Below are 19,291 nucleotides of genomic sequence, written 5' to 3'. Positions count from 1 at the left end.
GTAGATCTCCTGGAGAAGGGAATGGCTACCCACTCCAGTATTTTTGCCTGGAGAATTCCATTGTCAGAGGAGCCTGGTGGGCTACAGTCCATGGGGTTGCCAAGAGTTGGACATGACTGAGTGACTAACACTTTGACTTTTTATACAGAAATAGTACCCAAGTCTGCTGCCCCAAAGAACATTTCCAGACCCCGAAGGTTAGACATTCCAGGCGTTTCTAGGCACTGCTTTAATCACAGGGAATGAACATCTCTCCAAAATGTCTTGCCCACATCACACCTGGCTCCCCCCACTATAAAGCACTGAGACATCTCATTTGCTAGACCCCTCTGCTCCCGAGGCTTGCTGAGTCTCCTCAACTCAATATAGCTTTTCCTATAAACCACAACACTCACAAACACAGGCCTTACTGGACTCAAATCCAGCTGCTTTCAGAGCTCTGTAGCCTCGGGGCCCCACCTACCATGGATGGCTTTCACCCTGAACCACTCCTAATCTCCTTTCTTAGGGGGTTTGCTATTTTTCTGTGTGAAGACCCACCCCCATGGGAAATGAGCAGTGCAAGATCTACGTGCAAATATTTGCAAGCAATTTTATTTTTGAAACGATGTACATTAAAAAAAAAATTCAAGTCAAATCCAGGAACAGATTAGTTGGTTGGTATCGGCTGGCCCCTCCCCCATGATAGCAAAAGGATCAGTTTCTGAAATGAAAGAGGGAGGAAGGCACCAGCTATTCCACTGGGAAGGTTAGTTCCTTGAGTTGGGGAGAAAGCCTTGGGAAGGGAATGCTGAGGCTTAATTAAAGATGGGGTTTCTCTAGCCATGTGGGCCTCCTGGGCCAAAAGTCAAAGACAGCATAAAGGGTCTGGGTATAGGTGAGGAAGAACCCTTGTTCGCCAGTAATTCTGGAACTCCTTGCCAGTAATTCTGAAACTGAAATGAAAGATGCAGCCCCTTGGGAGGGGCTGCAGTCTACTTTTACTCCACATGAGACAGAGACAAGAGGTACCTCTCTACTGCCTCTTTTCACCCACCAGCATCTGTATCATGAGGACTCAAGGGAAACTCCACATGCCAACACATCCTCGCCGGCTTTGTGTGTGGTTCGGATGACCTCCAGCTATAGGATCACCAGGTGTGCTGCAATATACAGTCAGGAGGACCGGACAGTCCACTATCTGAGAGTAAAAGCCCAGAGAGGAAGATCTGGGTTGAGTCAAGCAGGGAAGGCTGAATCAGACAGAGGGCAGACATTGGGCAGTTAGATCTGTGTGGCCGCGAAGAGGTGATCATCGTCCTGAAAATGGAGACACTTACGACAGGGATTTCCCCTAGGGCACTCAGACTAGCCTGTATCCGAAAAGGCAGAAGGTGGCATTGCCCAGAGGAAGCGCTCCCCTCGGCGATCCTTGGGGATGGAGCTGCCCTCATGTTGGTTGCCAGGCAGGAGCTGGGAGTTCTGGGAGACGGGGGTTCAGCTGAGGGAAGCACAGTTCAGGTCTGAGTCCTCCTGGCTGCCCGTGGCCTCCTGCTCTGGCTCGTCAGGGCCATCGGTGATGTTGGGCTCGCTGGAGCACTGCCGGTGGGGCGGCGGGAAGCTGGGCGGCAGCAGCAGGCGCTTGTCCTCGCCGCCAGGCTCCTCCCCTAAGCCCGAGTGCATCATGGTGGCCATGGCCAGCAGCTGGATGTCCGAGTGGGCATTGGCCACCGTGTGTCGCCGGACGCTGCCACACTTCTCTAGGTAGGCCTCCCCCTCTTGCTCCGTCAGCGGGGTCAGGGCCATCTCGTTCAGGGGCCGGCTGATGGGGGTCATTGGGGAGGCGTAGTTCAGGAGCGTGACCTTGGGCCGGACCCTGGAGTGGCGCCTGCCTGCAAAAGAAAGACCAGCGAAGGCTGTGATCGGGTGGGGGCGGTGGGTGTCAAAAACTCCTAAAGAATTTGGGAGAAGAGGGAGGTGGCAGCTCCACCTTCAGGGATGGCTTTAGGTGAAGCCCTGAAGCGCAAGGGAAGAACTTGGCTACGTCTACGTTTCTCTTGTAACTTCATTTTGTTCATGCCTGATTCTGCCTATGGCCAACATGCCTTCCCATAGTAGGAGTACCAATGGACGTTCCATGATGGATCAAGGAGCTCCAAGGGAGTCTCCTCACATTTGCAGGGGCTGCCTGAGCTTCCTTGGATTTGCCCTCAATTCCCTTCTAACCAGTCTCATCCAAAGACCTGAGCACTGGCTGGACCAGCTGCCCAGAGATGGTCTGGGCTCCATTCAGCACGATGAGCCCTCTGCGGTGTCAAGAGAGGAAGCGAAAAAGGCCTCATAAGCTCAAGTCCGGAGGAACAGCTAACTGGGGGACCTTGGCTATCAAAGCAAAGGCAGTGGGCATCCTGCCCACTGCAAAAGCAAAGGCATCCTCTGGATCATCATGAACCAGAACCACCAACTCCCAGCAGGTTGATGATCTGAGATCTGCATTCTGTTCAAGTTGATACGCTGGATTCAACCAGCCTTTCGCATCACCAAAGAAGGGGTGAGGCTCCGTGGATGGCCCATGGAGGCAGGCAGAGAGCACTGGACATGAATTATTAAAAAAAACTGCTGCTTCTTGAATTCTCACATTTTGGAAACTATGCTCACCCTTGACATATGTTGAATCCTCTTTTGAATCCTCCTAAAAATTGAACCTAAGTTATGATCATTTTCATAGTTAAAGTGGGAGATAATATGAGCATCGAAGAGATAGGAATTGGCCTATGCTCACACAGCTAGAACGTAGAAGAGCTGGGATGCAAACAAGGACTGTCTCACTCTAGACTCACTCGTCCTAGCTGCCCACACAGAGCACATGTAGTGATAGTTGACTAAGCCTCCCGAGGGAAGGACAAGCCAAGTACATGAGGTTTGAATCTAGGGAGACGAGTCGGAAGGAGGAAGCCCGTGTACAAGTAACACCCAGTTGTGAAGGTCTCTCCTCTCCCACCTTCACAAGGACCAGGCCAGTCCCGAGACCTCCAGTGTGGCCGGCACAGGGCCCAGGGCAAGCTCCCATCCCCAAGGCCCCAGGAAAGCCTCTTCCGTAGGCACCAGCCTCCTAGCCCAGTGAGGCACCATGTTAGCATCACGAATTGGGTGAAAGACCCCAGCGAGGCAAAGGAGGTGAGGACGGAGGGCTGAGGAGTGGTGGGGCCTGGTCAAAGCCTCTATTTTCCTTCTTCCATCCAGTGCACACCCCCCCAGCCTTCCAACTTCCCACCCCATTGGCACCTGTCACTGCTTTCCCCAGCTCCCCTCATCCCTAAGACCTGGAAGACTCCTAACACATGCCTCTCTCAGCAGGGGATTCCAGGGGGATAAATGAGGAAGGGCTGACCTCGATGGTGCTCCCTCCACCCCTGACAGGATAACAAAGGGTGGAGGGGGGGACCTGGTCTCTAAAGGGAGAGCAGACGGCACTCGCCGGTCACAGACTGGCCTTGGGACACTCAGCCCATGCTGCTCTAGTTTACTGTTGGCTTGTCCCATGGATCTGGAGTCCTTGAAACACGCAGTCATCACCTTCAAAGCTCATGCGCCTTGATGGGCATTATAGTGAGGGTGCCATGTTCATCTGCAAAGTTCTCGGCAGGTCCCATCACTGAATGGTCTTATATGTCCATCCATGCAAATATGCATATGCATATATAAGGGCTTCCCTTGTGGCTCAGCTGGTAAAGAATCCACCTGCAATGCGGGAGACCTGGGTTTGATCCCTGGGTTGAGAAGATCCCCAGGAGAAGGGAAAGGCTACCCACTCCAGTATTCTGGCCTAGAGAATTCCATGGACTGTATAGTCCATGGGGTTGCAGAGTCGGACACAACTGAGCGACTTTCACTCTTCATATGCATATATGTGTATACACACATGTGTGACTATATACATATACACACATATGTATATACAATGACAAGAGAATAAAATCCTAACCCTTAGGACTAAGTCACCATGACTACTTACTGGCTTGGAGCCCCCAGGAGCTGTTTGGTGGTAACAGCAATTATTTCTCAGAACCAGGTAATAATACATAGAATTTAGAGCTTACTGAGCGTGTTCCCATCCATTATTTTACTGCTGAGTCCCAATCTCCCACTGAAACACTAGGACATCTGTCAACATCCCCATTGTTCAGATGAGGAAGACTGAGGCTCAGCCCAATCCTCTGAAGCCCTAAATGGCAGTGCCCAAGACATTCCCTAATGCATGCTACTGTGTCTCAGGCTTCCATTACCGCCCTTGAGCCAACCCACTCTCTGAACTCAGGTAGCAGCAAACACTGCCTCCAGCAGTGCCAGACAAGAGGCTGGGTCCTCACACCCTTCTTTGGGGGAAAAATGATATAGGAGACAAAACACCAAGGAGCCAACAGGACAGAAGAATCTATGCCAGATGTCGGCAGAGGTCCTCTCTGAAGCATGGGTGCTTGCACGTGCCAAGTCTCACATTTCTAAAATGTTCCCACATTTTTACAATAATCATGTATTACTTTTATGATCCCAAAAATCTATAACTATAAAACAGAAGCACCGGAAGAGTTCAAAGAAGCAGGGACCCCATTAAAGAACCATCCTTTAAAAAAAGTGCCCTTGAAAACAATTCATCTTCTCTCCTGCTGCTGTTAAAAGAAACACTCGAGGTTGGCAGTTGGAAAACCCAGGTGGTGGCGGCTCTACAACCAGCCTAGTAGGAAACTGGACTGGACAGTGAGTGTTTACTACATGCAAATCAAGGAAGAGGAAAAATCTAGAACAAAGCCTGGGCTCAGGACACAGGATGAGGTCTGGGGGAGAGACGTGAATGATGGACACACAGCATCTCTGGAAGAAAGAATTCCTTGGATGGTTTCCATAGTCCTCAACCTGGCAGAATGAGCTAGCAAGCTGTCTCAGATGGGTGCCTGGATGTCATCCATCTCTCTCACACTGTTAGTCCAGCAGCCTAAAGGTTCTAGAGGGTTAAATTTGGGCTTTTGCAGAGAGATGGAGCCAGAGGGAGGGTGGCCAGCCTGGAGGAGGGGGTCCTCATGATGCCCACTCCCTTTCAATAAACGTTTTGAGCTTTGTGCAAAATGTTGTGTTTGCTGCAGAGGGCAAAGAGGAACATAAATCTGATATGAGGCCTCACACAGGGGCTGGGGAACAGTGGTGGGGGGGAGGTGGAGGAAGTTTTAGGCGCAATCATTAGTTGAGCATCTACTATGCACTGTATCCAAACAGGAGAGGCCTTACTGACATCATCTCCTTCTGACTGTTTCGCAGAAAAAGAACCTGAGGTTGAGATGCTAAGTCACTTTACAGTCATGGTTAGTGATGAAACGGGGATTCAAGCCCAGAGCTGATAGCAGAGCCCTTGCTCCTGACCTTCTGGAAGCCGGCACACACATCTGTGTAAAACCAGGTCAACGCAGCAAATGTCAGGGCAGGGGTACAAATGAGAGCACGGTGGGGAACCAGAGGAGGAGGAGTTATGAAAGGGGCTTCTCAGATGGGCCTGGTCCTTTGAGGGTCAGACAGACTGCATGGCTGTCTGTTCATTCATTCTCTCCCTCGGAGGAGAGGTCTATGCCATGCCTGGCCTACAGGGGAGCCACATGCAATGAGTCTAAGGGAGAGACCGACAAATAATCAGGCCGTGACTCACACAGCATGGTAAGGTCTGGGATGTGGTTTGGAGTCCGTAGAAGGGAAGGGGAGGCACACACAACTCCTCATCTGGGGTGATTCCACAGGCCCCAGACCATCCTATCTGGGCCCATAATACAGCTGGTGGCAACTCTGCCGGGGCCCTGCCCAGCAACAGGGCAGCCTCTTCCTCCTCTGTGTTCAGCCCTCCGCAGCTCAGAGACATTAAGTAACTTACTCCAGGGCACACAGCTGAAGCCCACCCTGGTGGTTTCCACAGCTCTGCTCCCTCTGTGGCCAGCCCCGCCTCTCTTCTTAGGACAGTTCCCTGCCGCTGACCCAGAGGCCTCCAGCTCCTCCTCCTGGCTTCTGGGCACAATGTTCTGTCTCCCAAGACTGGGTGTGGACACAGCAGAGACCACAGGGGCGCCTGGGCTGTGTGAGTCCCCTGGGCAGACAGTGTGTGCTTGCAAAGCTCCCCCCAGAGTTCGGAGCCGCCTCCCAGAGAAGAGACCGCAGGGGCCCCTTGGGAGGCCTTTAAACTGCATAGTAGGCTTGGAGCTGATAGCTCGGTGGCTGCTTGCCCTCTTTGCCTTCTTTTTCCTATTTGCATCAGGGAAAGCTGGGCCGTGCCATTCAGAGCAGGAAGTCTCCACAGGGGATTGACTAAGCTGTGGGTCTGCCCCGTGCCTAAAAGCTGGCCCCTTCCTGGTGAGGAGGCCCACGGAGGAGCAGTAAGAGGGCTGGGCCCTGCCACCTCCTGCACCTACCTCCCGGCCTCCTCCCGGGCCTCCTCCTGGCCTCCTCCTGTTTGTTCCTGCCTCACTCCCCAGGCGCCCTGCGGAGCCCTGGCATTCTTCCCCCTGCTCTGAAGCCAGCCCTGGCAGCTCCTTTCAAACCCCCAGAGAGAACCAAAGCCTGGAGGAGGTGGTTCTTTGTTGGAGACTCAGTTCCCAGGCCTTTGATCTCCCAGGCTTTTGGCCGGGCCCCACCGGAGTGGCCCCCGTCAGGCGGGTGTTGCAACGCCTGCCCACCAGGTCCACGGTGGGCATCTCTCTTTAGGACCCAGCACCTGAAAGTCCATGAATGCCAACTGGTCACAAGGACAAGTTACCGTATCTTGGGGCAAAGGACCCTCCCCCTGGAGACACAATGGAGAGAGATGAGTGGGAGGCCGGGGCCTCTCGCTAACTGAGCCAGGGCAGCGGCCTGGAAACCTGGGAAACTAGAAAGATAGAAATGTGGGCCTGGCCTCTGACAAATCGGCCTGTCTTTTTTTTTTTAAGATTTCATTATTTTCCTCCTCATCGCCACGCTCCCTCTGCCCAAGAAAAGTGACAGCTATGGAGGGAAGGACACACACACGTGCTCACTCCATCATGTCCTGGGACTCATTTTTTTCTCTCTGAAGCAAGCCTTGCACACCCATGGGGTGAGACTTAACTCTCAGACCCATTGGCCTGGTCGGCAGGAAGAGGGTCCACCCGTGAGTCCCCAGATCAACTTGCCTGAGCCTGTGAGCACAGGTGGGGAGCCCCTAGAAGGCCGCTTCTCCGGCTCTGGTCACCTACCCCGCGTGACCCTGGGGACGTTTCTTACCAACGCTGAGTCTGAGGTCATGACAGCATGCATCCCCAGAATCTGGTAGGATGACTACATGCCAAGTGCTTGCTCAGGGCCTGGAAGGTGACAGGAGTTTTGAGATGATGGGCCCAGCTGCCCTTGACCTCTCCCACCCTGTCAGGCCCAGAGGGGACATGGGAAAGCCCTCCTGAGATTTCTCACGTCCACTGCCTCTGCTCAGTCTCTCTCTATCTCAGCCGGTTGTCACAACAGGCAGCTACCTCTTCCACAGACAGGAGAAAAGCCTCTGTTCAACTGAGGGGAAGACTGAGCCCCAGAGTGTCCTCTTTATCTAGAAAGGGGTGTCCTCCATAAGGAAGGGCACCATGAAGGCCATTTTAGCTTTTTAGTGTCCAGGGGGTGGGGATGATGTCCTGGCCTCGGATACCTCTGGCACTGATGACTGCGTGGACAAAGAATGCCGCCTGCCATACCACTAAATAAAGGATGCCCTGGCCATCGAGCCAGCAGCCACCGGAGCCACCCTGGACTGTGCAACCTCAGGGCTCAGGATGGAAAAAAGCAGGATACCAGGCCTAGTCGTTAGGGTGCACATCAAAGGACTTTGAGACTGACATGTACACACTGCTATATTCAAAATGGATAACCAACAAGGATCGACTGTATACCACAGGAACTCTGCTCAATGCTATGTGGCAGCCTGGATGGGAGGGGAGTTTGGGGGAGAATGGATACATGTATATGTTTGGCTGAGTTCCTTTGCGGTCCACCTGGAACTATCACGACATTGTTAATTGGCTATACTCCAATATAAAATATAAAATATACTCCAGTATAAAAGTTTTTTAAAAAAGGAGTGATTTCAATGAGCCCAGACTCTTGCATCTTCCAATATGTAGAAAAGCGCTAAATTCATGAACTTGAGATATCTATTTTTCTTTAATTAACAGTATTCTCTCGTTGGAATGACAATATTCAAACTACCTGTTCTTTGTTGCAAAAACTTCTATATAGCCCATATATCCTAGTCCCTCCCTTCCCTCTTTGGTTCCAAAGGACTGTTCAGTCCTCCACAGCAATCTGAGAGGCTGTCTTATGTGTTTAAATACTTAGTTTGTCCGTTGACTAAAACATAATTCTCAGCTTTTAGGGTGTCCATTTTGTTCGGTCGACAGCTGAGAAGGAAGGACCAGCTTCTCTGTGGTCCCTCAGCGGCATCAGTCACCTCTTGGAACTGACAGGGTGGGTGGGGGACGGGTGGAGTGTGGGAGAACAGCTGGCCAAGGGAAAAGAGCTCGGGGCTTTGAAAGCCTGTCTCCAACAGCCAAGTGACCTTGACCTTGACCTTCATTTGCCTCACCTGTTGAGTGGGAACGTGGTATCCAGCCCACCCTGCACAGTGCCCAGGACATGGTCTGTGTCCCGGGGCTTCCCCTGCCGTCAGCCACTCTGCAACTCTAAAGCTCTCTCAGTTCCTCAAACGTTGCGCCCTCCTGCTCCCCACCCGCCTCCCCATAACCCCAAAAGCCTCCCAGAGATCCTTCCCTCTGCCTGGTCAATCTTCCCTCCCCATTGACTCAGCTAACTTGTATACATCCTCCCGGTCCCACTGCAGAGATCACCTCCTCCAGGGAGTCTTCCCTGATTGCCCAGTCCAGATGACGTCCTCTTGCTGTGGGCCCTGGACTTCCCCACTCAGAGCACTTGTACACTGATGAGTCATCATCTAGTGTTTGTGACTTCCTCATTGTCCCTGTGCCAGAGGGCAGGGGTGGGTCAGTTTTGTCACAGATATCACCTGTAGCACTTCATGAGGTGCCAGGGACAGGGTCTTCTTAGTACACATTTGTTGAAATAATAATATAATAAAAGAAGGTCATTTCCTCCCCTCTCGGGCTCTACTGTGACAACGCCCCAGAGACAAGAACTGTCCTTGACACAGAAATAAAACCTCAGGCCTTTGATTACAGTTTGATGAAAGTATGTATTAGTCTTATTACAGCTGAAAAGTTGAAGGCATCCCCTCTTAGAGCGAGTCCTCACTGAACAAACTTCCAAATCTACTCGTGTTCCCGGCTCCAGGCCCAGCAGATGGTGGGGTCCCTGCCACGGCCCGGCTAACTCGCTGGCATGCTGACATCTCCCTGGATCCTCCCGCCCCAAACTCGGGGGCCAGCTGGCCCGGCCAGAGCAGGAAGGTGGCGCCCAGCCCTCCTCACAGGGAGGGCAGGGACTGTTTTCCTTCAGCCCACTCTTGCCAGCTCCTGGGTGGAATCAGGGAAGGAGGGAGGGAAGGAGAGAGGGAGGGTGGAGGACCAGGCAGGCAGAAGACCAGGGCCAGCACCCTCAGATTTGTGGTGACTGTGGTTAAACTGGTGTCTCCAGAGAAACATGAAGAGGCCCTGAATACTGCGGCAGGCTCAGCTTCCTTCTGCAGTTGGGAGGCCCGGGAAGGGGCGGGAAGCCTGCAGGAGGCTGCTCCTCCCCTCTTTTCTTTGAAGCCCAGCTCTGTCTCCATTCAAGCAAGAAGAGGGGATAAAAGGTTTCAAATTCGGGAAATCCCTTTCCACCTCTGCACCTGTGTGTGGGTGCCGGTCACCCCAGCCTCGGGTACCACCCTTCCATCTAACAAATAGTTTTTGACTGTCTACTCTGTGCCAGGGCTTCCTAGGTGGCACAATAGTAAAGAATCCGCTTGCCAATGCAGGAGACGCAAGAGATGCAGGTCCGATCCCTGGGGTCGGGAAGATCCCCTGGAGTAGGAAATGGAAACCCACTCCATTGCCGGGACAGAGGAGCCTAACGGGGGGCTATAGTTTATGGGGTCACAGAGTCAGACGTGACTTAGTGACGGTGTATGCACACACACTATTGCCAGGCACCATTTTGGCTGCTGAAGTTAGAACCACAAACCAAAAGTTCCTGTGTTTGGGGGGGCAGGTGCTTCCATTCCAGAGAGTAACTGAAGAATACCTTTTATGATATCCTATAGCTATTTCCCCATCTAGACTAGAGAGAAGGAATAGACCCATTTCATCTCTAGATTCTCTGGGGTGACTAGTACAGAGCCTGAATTTTAGCTTTACAGCCACTCAAAGAGGCCTTAGTGGGATTTGTCCCCCAGTGCAGGAGCCCCTGTTCTGTGTGTGAAGGTCCTGGCAGTACCTACGGGAAGGCAGTGGGCTGCCAGCAGCTGGATCTCCAGCCACACACACGGCAAGCTGGCTTCACGTTTTTAACCACTCTCAAAAGGAAATTCATCACTGGTGGTTTTTCCAGTCATGAGGAGGTAGGCTGCAGTCAGGCATGGTTTTTGGTATCAGGTACAGAAAAATTAACATTGCAAGCACCAAAACAGATCAAAGCCACTGATCAAAGATGTGAATCAGACAAGCACCACCACAGAAGTTCAGTATCAGTTCCTGCGGAGGAATCGCCAAGTGGGGAGGTTCCTGCAACAACCAGGCTAGAGGGAAATACGAGGAATGAACATGCAGAGGTCTGCATGACCCACATGGGAAGCAAAGGGCTTGGCGGATCATCAGGGCTCAGGGAAACATAACTGGTATCAGTCACCGAGGCTCCTGGCAGCTTGAGAGCCAGCCCCCTTACCCAATGTGTACGTGGGGCCTGAGAGGCCGCGGTCCTCGCTGATGCCAAGGAAGGGAGAAACCACCTGCTTCACCAGCTCCTCCAGCTGCAAATAACCCTCACTTGGGCCTGTGGGCTCGTGAACACTCTGGAAATAAACACCCAAGAGAGACAGAGATCAGTCCAAGTCACCATGGTCAGCGGATTCTGGCTGCCCTCCCACTACATTCAAGGCAGGCTGTATCCTTGTGGCTGAATGAAGGAAACCCAGGCTTGCAGCCCCAGGCACTGGTCCTGGGTGGTGGTGATGCAGAACTGTGCATGACAAGCACCATGGCCTGTGCAGTGGGATCCTGCCCCGAATCAGGGCCAGCGGGACCGTCCCCACCCCAGCTCCAGGGCTGAGGTCTGACTGGTCCCAACCACAGCCAGCTCACCCTCTCTGTCACAGTAACTGTTCCACACCAGGCACACAGGAGCTTTACAGAAGCAATTTATATGTTTCACAGCACCTGCCAACAACCCTCACCATCCCCCCTTTTACACACAAGGAAAGTTAAGACTCAGAAAGCTTATGTAACTTGCCCAGGAAAATACAGCTGGTAAGTGGCCAAAACCCAGGACTGGCACACAAGCTGCCTGGCTCTGAGCCCATCTTACTGCTCCTTGTTAACAGGCTAGAAAAGGAAGGGGGAGAGAATCTGGAAAAGACCAGAACAGTAGAAGAAAGGGAGCATCACTGTGGACTAGACATGCATTTAGTAACAAGATGAAGGGTCAGTTCAAAAGGACAGCAGTCCTCGGAGCTATAAGGAGCTGGAAAGTCATCGAGGTTGTCTAGAAAGCCAGCTAACTGTGAAGGAATTCAATTTCTTGCTGGAAAGGCGTGGAAGCCATGTGTTTGTGTGGAGGGCCCACAAGAGAGCAAGGCTTCGTGGGCGCTGTGCTCAGCCCAAAGGGCCAGCTGTCAAAGTCTCAAAGCGGAATAAATTTTAAATCACTCTCACTTGAAAAGAGAAAACTCTCCACTGCACTGGAGTTTAGGAGCTGGGGCCAAGAAGGGTGAGGGGTCAGTCCTATAGGTTGGATGGAGACCCCTGGGTGAGGTGCAAGCTCCAAGGAAACTGGCTGATGTGGTACTTTGTCAGCTCCATCACAGAGAGATGGAGGTGGCTGGGGGCAGTGGGAGGGAGGGGTGGCTTACTGAAACAAAAAAGAAGGCTGAGGAGGGGGCTGTGAGGCAGAAGACTTGGCGGTCAGGACCAGGAAGGGGTCTGAATTGATGCAGAGGAAATGTAAGCGGGGTGGTCTGGCACTTGAAGTGGGTGCTAATGGGAGAAGATCTGAGGGTTTTTCATGTCCCTCAGCAAGAGAAGAAGCACTGGGAAAGGCCAGCAAGATGCCTCGCTTGATACTCAACAAGGACATACTGTAGAGCACCGGGGACTTTACTCAGTACTCTGTAATATGAGTACTGTACTCATATGAGTACTGTAATATGAGTTTCTCCTATATGAGAAACTGATCTAAAAAAATGAGAGATTCATGTACACGTGTAACTGAATCACTTCATGGTACACCTGCAAGTAATACAACATTATAAATCAACTGTACTGCAATATGAAACAAAAATTACAAAAATAAAAACAGGTGGAATTTCAGAACTACTAATATGTGTAACGTGCTAAGTCGCTCAGTCATGTCTGACTCTGCAAACCATGGATTGTAGCCTGCAAGGCTTCTCTGCCATAGAATCCTCTGGGCCAAAAATAGTGGAATGGGTTGCGATTTCCTTCACCAAGGGATCTTCCCGACCTAGGGATCAAACCTGGGTTTCCTGCATCTCCTGCCTGGGCAGGTGGTTTCTTTACCACTAGCAATACAGTGGCACCCTACTCCAGTACTCGTGCCTGGAAAATCCTATGGACAGAGGATCCTGGTAGGCTGCAGTCCATGTGGTCACTAAGAGTCGGATACGACTGAGCGGCTTCACTTTCACTTTTCACTTTCACGCATTGGAGAAGGAAATGGCAACCCACTCCAGCATTCTTGCCTGGAGAATCCCAGGGATGGGGGAGCCTGGTGGGCTGCTGTCTATGGGGTTGCACAGAGTCGGACACGACTGAAGCGACTTGGCAGCAGCAGCAATACAGTATTACAAAAACTTTTCTTTGTTAAAAAAAAAATAAGTCACGATCACAACTACCTACGGAATTACATGTTGAGGAAAGAGAGGCTTCACTTAGGAAGGCACACGAGAATCTCCACAAGGGTGAGGGGATCCTCCGGATGGCAGAAGGGAGAGGGGAGCCTTATTCATGCTCCCAGAGACCCACCCACAACCTAAAAACTAGAGCAGTTTCAGCCCCAAAACCACCTTGGTTGGGTTTCAGAGCTGAGGACACTTTTATCTCATTTTTTCACACCTTGATATTTCTCATCTGCCTTCTCCCCACAAGCCTCTTCCGCTCTACGATTCCTAAGCGTTAAACAAGAGAGGGATGCAGAGAGAGGAGAAGAGGCAAGAAGTTGGAAGAAAATTCTGAGCTGCATGGCTTTCTCCCTGGGCTGAGAACCCGACTTGCACACAGCCCTCTAGGAAGGAGCTGCCCTTGGCTTGGCTGCTGGACTGGCTGTGTATTTGCAAGGCTCAGCACAAGATGAAAATGTGGGGTCCCTTGTTCAAAAATTAAGAATTTCCAGATGGTGATGAAAAGTGAAAGTGTTAGTCGCTCAGTCGTGTCTGACTCTTTGCGACCCTATGGACTGTAGCCCGCCAGGCTCCTCTGTCTATGGGATTGTCCCATCAAGAATACTGGATCGGGTAGCCGGTCCCTTCTCCATGGGGGGTCTTCCCAACCTAGAGATCAAACCCGGGTCTCCTGCATTGCAGGCAGATTCTCTACCATCTGAGCCATCAGGGAAGAGAATTAAACCCAGCATGGGATCCTGCTGGTGGGGGGAGCGGGGGCTGGGGAGGACCCTGGGGCACCGGCCAGCAGGGGGCTTGATTGGTCGAGTCCCCTCAGAAGGGACCATTCTAGGACAGTTTCAGACCTGCCTGTGCCTGCCAGGGAGAACCAGATCTCCAGGGTGGTCAAAGTCTCTGGTTCAGCCTCTTCCTGGTAATGAGGATAGGACCTCATGACCCATGGGAGGAAAGGTTGAGCCCCTTGAGGAGGGAGGGGTTGGTTCAGGGACATTTGGAAATGCACTGGGGAAGAGAAATGGCTCTTCTCTCTGTAGGAGAGGTAGGCAGGGAAAAACCAGCCCCAGATTTCTTGGTGCTGTGGACAGTGGGGGCCCAGGCAGAGAAAACAGCAGTTCTAGCTCCTGGGGCCCACTTCCCTGCAGTGGGGATGGTACAATCTGCAAGTTCCCTTTAGAGCCAGAAGCTGCCACCCCTGCCACCCAGAGTCAGCCCTGGGCTGGGGAAAGACCCGTCTGTGTCACTGTCACACCCCCAGCCTCTGGCGTCCTGGCTCCCAGAGGGCAGAAGAACATGTCCCAGAAGGCCCTCAGGGAAATGATGCCAAATTCCCCGTGTTAAAGGGACCATTGCTTATGGGGCATCTCCAAGTGTCCTGGGAGACTGCGGGAGGAGAGCGACCTTGACAGAGCTCGCTGCGTGCACCGCAGATAGACAAGGGAACTGGAACGTGACCGATGACACTAAAGAACGTGAAACTGAGCCAGGGTGCTCCAGCCACAGGGGCCCTTTCCTTCATCCCGCAGTGATGTCTCTGTCGCGCCTCACCTGCAGGATGAGCAACATCTGGACGATGGACGAGGGCAGCTGGGGCTGTGCCAGCAGCAGCAAGTCCTCCAGCTTCACCTTCAGCAGCACCAGGTCGCGGAAGCCCAGCAGGGAAATCTGGCGGATGGTCAGTTCCTGGCCCTGGCGGGAAAGAAGAGGCAGCACCGGGAAGTGAGAGCATGTGGAATCTGCCACCAACCACGTGGGAGCCGGGACCACAATAGGAGGGGTGGGACCGGTGCCTCCAAGGCCCAGGGGGGCTGTTGAAGAGTCGAATATTTGACCCCTGTTTCTTCAGAATGAAAGCTTCGTTTAAGATAAGGTATGACTCATGGGTTCGAAAAGATCCATGCACCCCAATATTCATAGCAGTGTTATTTACAATAGCTGAGACATGGAAACAAGCTAAATGACCATAGGCAGATGGCTGGATAAAGAAGATGTGTACACACACACACACACTGGAATACTACTCAGCCAAAAAAAGAATGGAATTTTGCCATTTGCAACAACAAGGATAAGTCTGGAGGGTATTTATGCTAGGTGAAATCAGTCAGACAGATAAAGACAAATGCTGTACCTAATCACTTACATGTGGAATCTAAAAAAACAAAACAAACTAATGAATATAACAAAACAGAAACAGACTCATAGAGAACAAACTAGTGGTTACTAGTGAGGAGAGGGAAGGGGGCAGGGGTAACATAGGGGTAGAGGATGAACATGTACAAACTACTAGGTATAAAATAAATAAGCTACAAGGATATATTGTACAGCACAGGGAATATAGCCAATATCTTACAATAACTTTAAATGGAGTACACTCTACAAAACATTGAATCACTGTATTGTAAACTAATATTGTATCATTGTAAACTAATACTGTAAATCAATTATATGTCAATAAAAAAAGTAAGGTGTGACTCAATCTGCCTAAATGACCCAAAGGTGATACAAGACACATATATTGAGGGTCGTGCTGTGCTGTGAGTGGTCAGGAAGGAGGAAGAGGAGGAGAAGCAAGAGGAAAGATAGACAGCGCCTCCCTACACTCAAGGCTGTGTCCTCAGCTTCATCCATTCAATATTTGTGCACCTATCATGTGCCAGGCAAAGATGGAAATATAGGACCTGTTAAGACTCTTCTGCAAATACAAGTAACATAGGAAGAAAAATCACTGAAGACGTAGAAGAAAAGGACTTGTTCAACCACGTAGATAGGAGCTGAGGATGAAAATAGTGACTGATAATTTTAAGAGCTGATCCTTACCTTAGTAAGGCTAAGTAAGACCCTTACCTCTGACCATGTGCTGGGCTTGATTCTCAATATGCCAGATATAAATGGCACATTTAATCCTCACGACCACTTCTGAGATAGATACTGTAATAAAACCTGATCCACAGAAGAAAAACCCTATACCAGACTGACAGGAATTTACCCAAAGTAGAGCTGGATCTCAAAGATATTTGATTCTAGACCTCCTAAAGCTTCCCAAAACAGAAAGGGAAAGGAGGGCCCATTCCCAGACTCTCCTTTGCACATTTGTACACAGCACATACCCCAAATTGGCTGGTCTTAGAGAAGAGGAGATATCATCAGGTATCCTCCCAAAGAGATGTAGCCACCCATTCCTCAAGTTGGCCAAGGTTTAAGGAAGTTTTGCACTTCCTATAACTCCTTAGGGTTTACAGAAACATGAGCAAGAGTGGTTTTGCCATTCTCACACACCCCTACTCTCCAGTCCCAAGAGATACACCCCACCCACACCTCACAGGTTCAGTTTAACCAGTCCTTCTCTTAAAAAATTTTTCTTTAGTTCTAAGTTTTTTTCTATTTTTTTTTTTTTTTTGGCTGCTTGAAACATGCAGGATCTTAGTTCCCTGACCAGAGATTGAACCTGTGTCCCTGTAGTGGAAGCATGGAGTCTTAATCATGGACCACCAGGGAAATCCCTAACCACTCCTTCTTGATGGCCTTCCCCGGCCACCCCCAGTGGCGATGGTCCCCCCACCTTTCCCAAGGTCCTACAATTTCTATTCTTTGCACCGTATCTTAGCAGTTGGCACTGACTGCCTATCTCATAGGTGTCTATGCCCTTGCTTCTTCTCCAGGACTCCATTCACTCTACAAGATAGAAAAAGGCAGGCAAGTTCCCACACCCTTGAATACAGCAGGCACTCAAACAACTTTATCTAGTGAGGAAGCAGGTCTCATGCAGACACTTATGCAGCAAGTTGGTGTCTAGACTAACAGACACCCCTGTGGGTGTTATTACCAGTAGGAGAGCCCAGGGGTTCTCCAACTGGGGTATCTGCAGCAGCAGCAGCACTTGGGAAATTGTGGGCGGGGGAGGTAGATGGGGCAACAGCATATGTTGCCACATCTTACAGTTTTTCTTGAATTTTTTACTTAATTATTGAGCTGCTCTGGGTCTTAGTTACAGCATGCACAATCTTCACTCTCATTGCCGTGTTCGGGGATCTTTAGTTGTGGCATGTGAACTCTTAGTTTCGGCATGTGGGATCTAGTTCCCTGACCAGGGACTGAACCCTGGCCCCCTTCCTTGGGAGCACGGAGTCTTAGCCTCTGGACTACGAAGGAGGTCCCAGATCTTACAATTTTTTAAGAGAGCAGAACAGTGTCATCCTCAGATCCATACAACTGGGCTCCTGCCTGAATCTGGGACTAAGGGAGCCCTTCTTGACCCTCCAATACTGGGGCCAAGCCCCTTAGCTTCCTCACTCCCCACTCTAACTCCATCTCGTGAGGAATTCCCTGGCAGTCCAATGATTAAGTCTCTGAGCTTCCACTGCAGGGGGCAAGGGTTTGATCCCTGGTCTCCTGGCCAAGGAATTAAGATCCTCCATGCCTTGAGGCACGGTCAAAAAAAGAAAAAACCCATCTGGGTATCTCTATCTTGGAATTCCTTGCCCACACAGTCCTAAGAGGGACCTAGGTCTACACCCCTTCTCCAGTAGGGCTGCCAAATAAACCAGAGGCTGTCCAGTTATATTTGAATAACTTTCTAGTATAAGTATATCCCAAATATTGCATTGTTTATTGTTTACCTGAAATTTAACTCAGCATCCTGCAGGTCAGTTTGTGTTAGCGTGTCATCTTAAGACCCACTGCTGGTCGAGGAGTGAGTATTGCAGCAAAGGGACAATCTGTGGACACAGAGGGTGAGCCATCCACGGAAAAGCTATAAATCCTCTCATGGGGGCACAGCAGGAGCCAAGGATGGGGTGAAAAGAGCGGTGGACTGCAGGCCACATGCTTCTACTGGAATTGTTAGGGGCAAACTGGAATTGGAAAAGGGGACTCTGAAGGCATAATCTCCCGATTTTAAAATATTTGACATGCATTTAAAAGAATGCAGAATTCCTTTAAAACAGCATTCAGAGCAAACCTAGCCCATGGGCTCTTACCTCTGGTACAAGGTAATCCTACCAATGGCTTCACATCTAATCTAACCTGATTACATGTGAAGCCTTAACCCCAATGGGAAGAGCTACAGTGAGCACTCAGCAACGGAAGCGAATGACAGACACGTACACTTTGAAGAAGATCTATTGGTTAGTCTGCCTGAGGGCGTGTCCATTCTGACAGGCACTGACCAATCCTGTTCTTGGCCCCTGTAGGAGGGCAGAGGAAAACCAGCACATGGTAGAAATGAGATGAGCTCGCAGAATAAGAAGCATAAGAGATTCTGCTCATCTCGTACTCTAAATTCCTCATTCTGCAGGAGATGAAACGGAGCCATGAAACGGGAAATGAGTTTGCCCACACTCAGCTACAGATTCCCAGTCCACGGTTCTTTCTGCTACATCATGGGCCTTCTCGTCTTCAGGAAATCGCTTATGGAGAGCAAGGAACACTACTCTTTTCCCGGAATTTGGGAGTCACAGGAAACTTGCCAGACAACTGTGCTTCAAAGATAGTGGGGAGGGGAAAAAAGGAAATAAAAGGGAAAAAAGTCTCCTTCCCCCATCTTCCCTTACTTCTGAAAAGTAAGAAGAAACAAACCACTCTAAGAAGATACAGACATACTCAAAACCAAGAGGGAAAGGAGAGCCTACAAATTGCTAGGTATGCAGGCACTGTTTGCTGCTTGAGGTTAGATGCTAAATATAGAACAGAGTGCCCTCCAAAGATGTCTGAGGTCCTGATCCAACTCGAGCAGTGCCCAGGCTCCTGGCTTTCCCCCATTCGCTGGCAGGCCCCAGGGGGCACCGGTCAAGGAATAAGACAGACTGCCCAGGCCGGCAGGAGGTCGTTCCCCAGTGAGACTGACCTGAACTGGATAGAATATGGCCTGCAGGGTAGGGAGAGTCTCAGTGAAGAAGTGGTCCCAGACTTCAGCCAGAACCTCAATGCGATTTTCACCTACACGAGGGCGAGAAGATGGGAGGGGAGAAAGAAAGAAAAGAATGTGGTCATTACTCACAGGAGTGGTTGGGAGGCAGTTCCTAGTCAAATGGAGCACAGGCAGGGGTGTCATGGAGGAAAGCTCATTACCTACATTGGATCTCTAAATGCTACTACAGTAAACATGGAATTGGATGGGAAGATGATCAAGAATATGCAAATATGCCTTCTCTCCCTTAATCCACAAAAGGGAGCTGAATTCTGAAAAGCACATAATAATTGCAATCATCATGAGAATGGTTACAACATGATGAGGCCATGTGCTAGACTATTTAT

The 19,291-nt window shown here is 50.7% G+C and overlaps 1 protein-coding gene across 10 annotated transcripts in view; it reads right to left on the bottom strand.

The window, feature by feature from the left end:
- Positions 1-578: 578 nt before the first annotated feature.
- The window catches only part of PRR5L (proline rich 5 like), a 76,884-nt gene continuing 58,171 nt past the window's right edge, over positions 579-19,291 (bottom strand). For all 10 annotated transcript variants that reach the window (XM_081544681.1, XM_081544675.1, XM_081544678.1 and 7 more), the window contains 4 exons: positions 18,882-18,973; positions 14,588-14,728; positions 10,852-10,978; positions 579-1,871 (listed from right to left, as the gene is read on the bottom strand). In XM_081544681.1, coding sequence (XP_081400807.1) covers positions 1,477-1,871; positions 10,852-10,978; positions 14,588-14,728; positions 18,882-18,973 — 755 coding nt within the window. In that variant the 3' untranslated portion in view covers positions 579-1,476. The remainder of the gene's footprint in view (positions 1,872-10,851; positions 10,979-14,587; positions 14,729-18,881; positions 18,974-19,291) is intronic.

Source organism: Giraffa tippelskirchi, chromosome 11, assembly GCF_054371585.1.
Source record: "Giraffa tippelskirchi isolate mGirTip1 chromosome 11, T2T-mGirTip1v1.2.pri, whole genome shotgun sequence".
Taxonomy (NCBI): Eukaryota; Metazoa; Chordata; class Mammalia; order Artiodactyla; family Giraffidae; genus Giraffa; species Giraffa tippelskirchi.
This window is presented reverse-complemented; position numbering and strand designations above follow the sequence as displayed.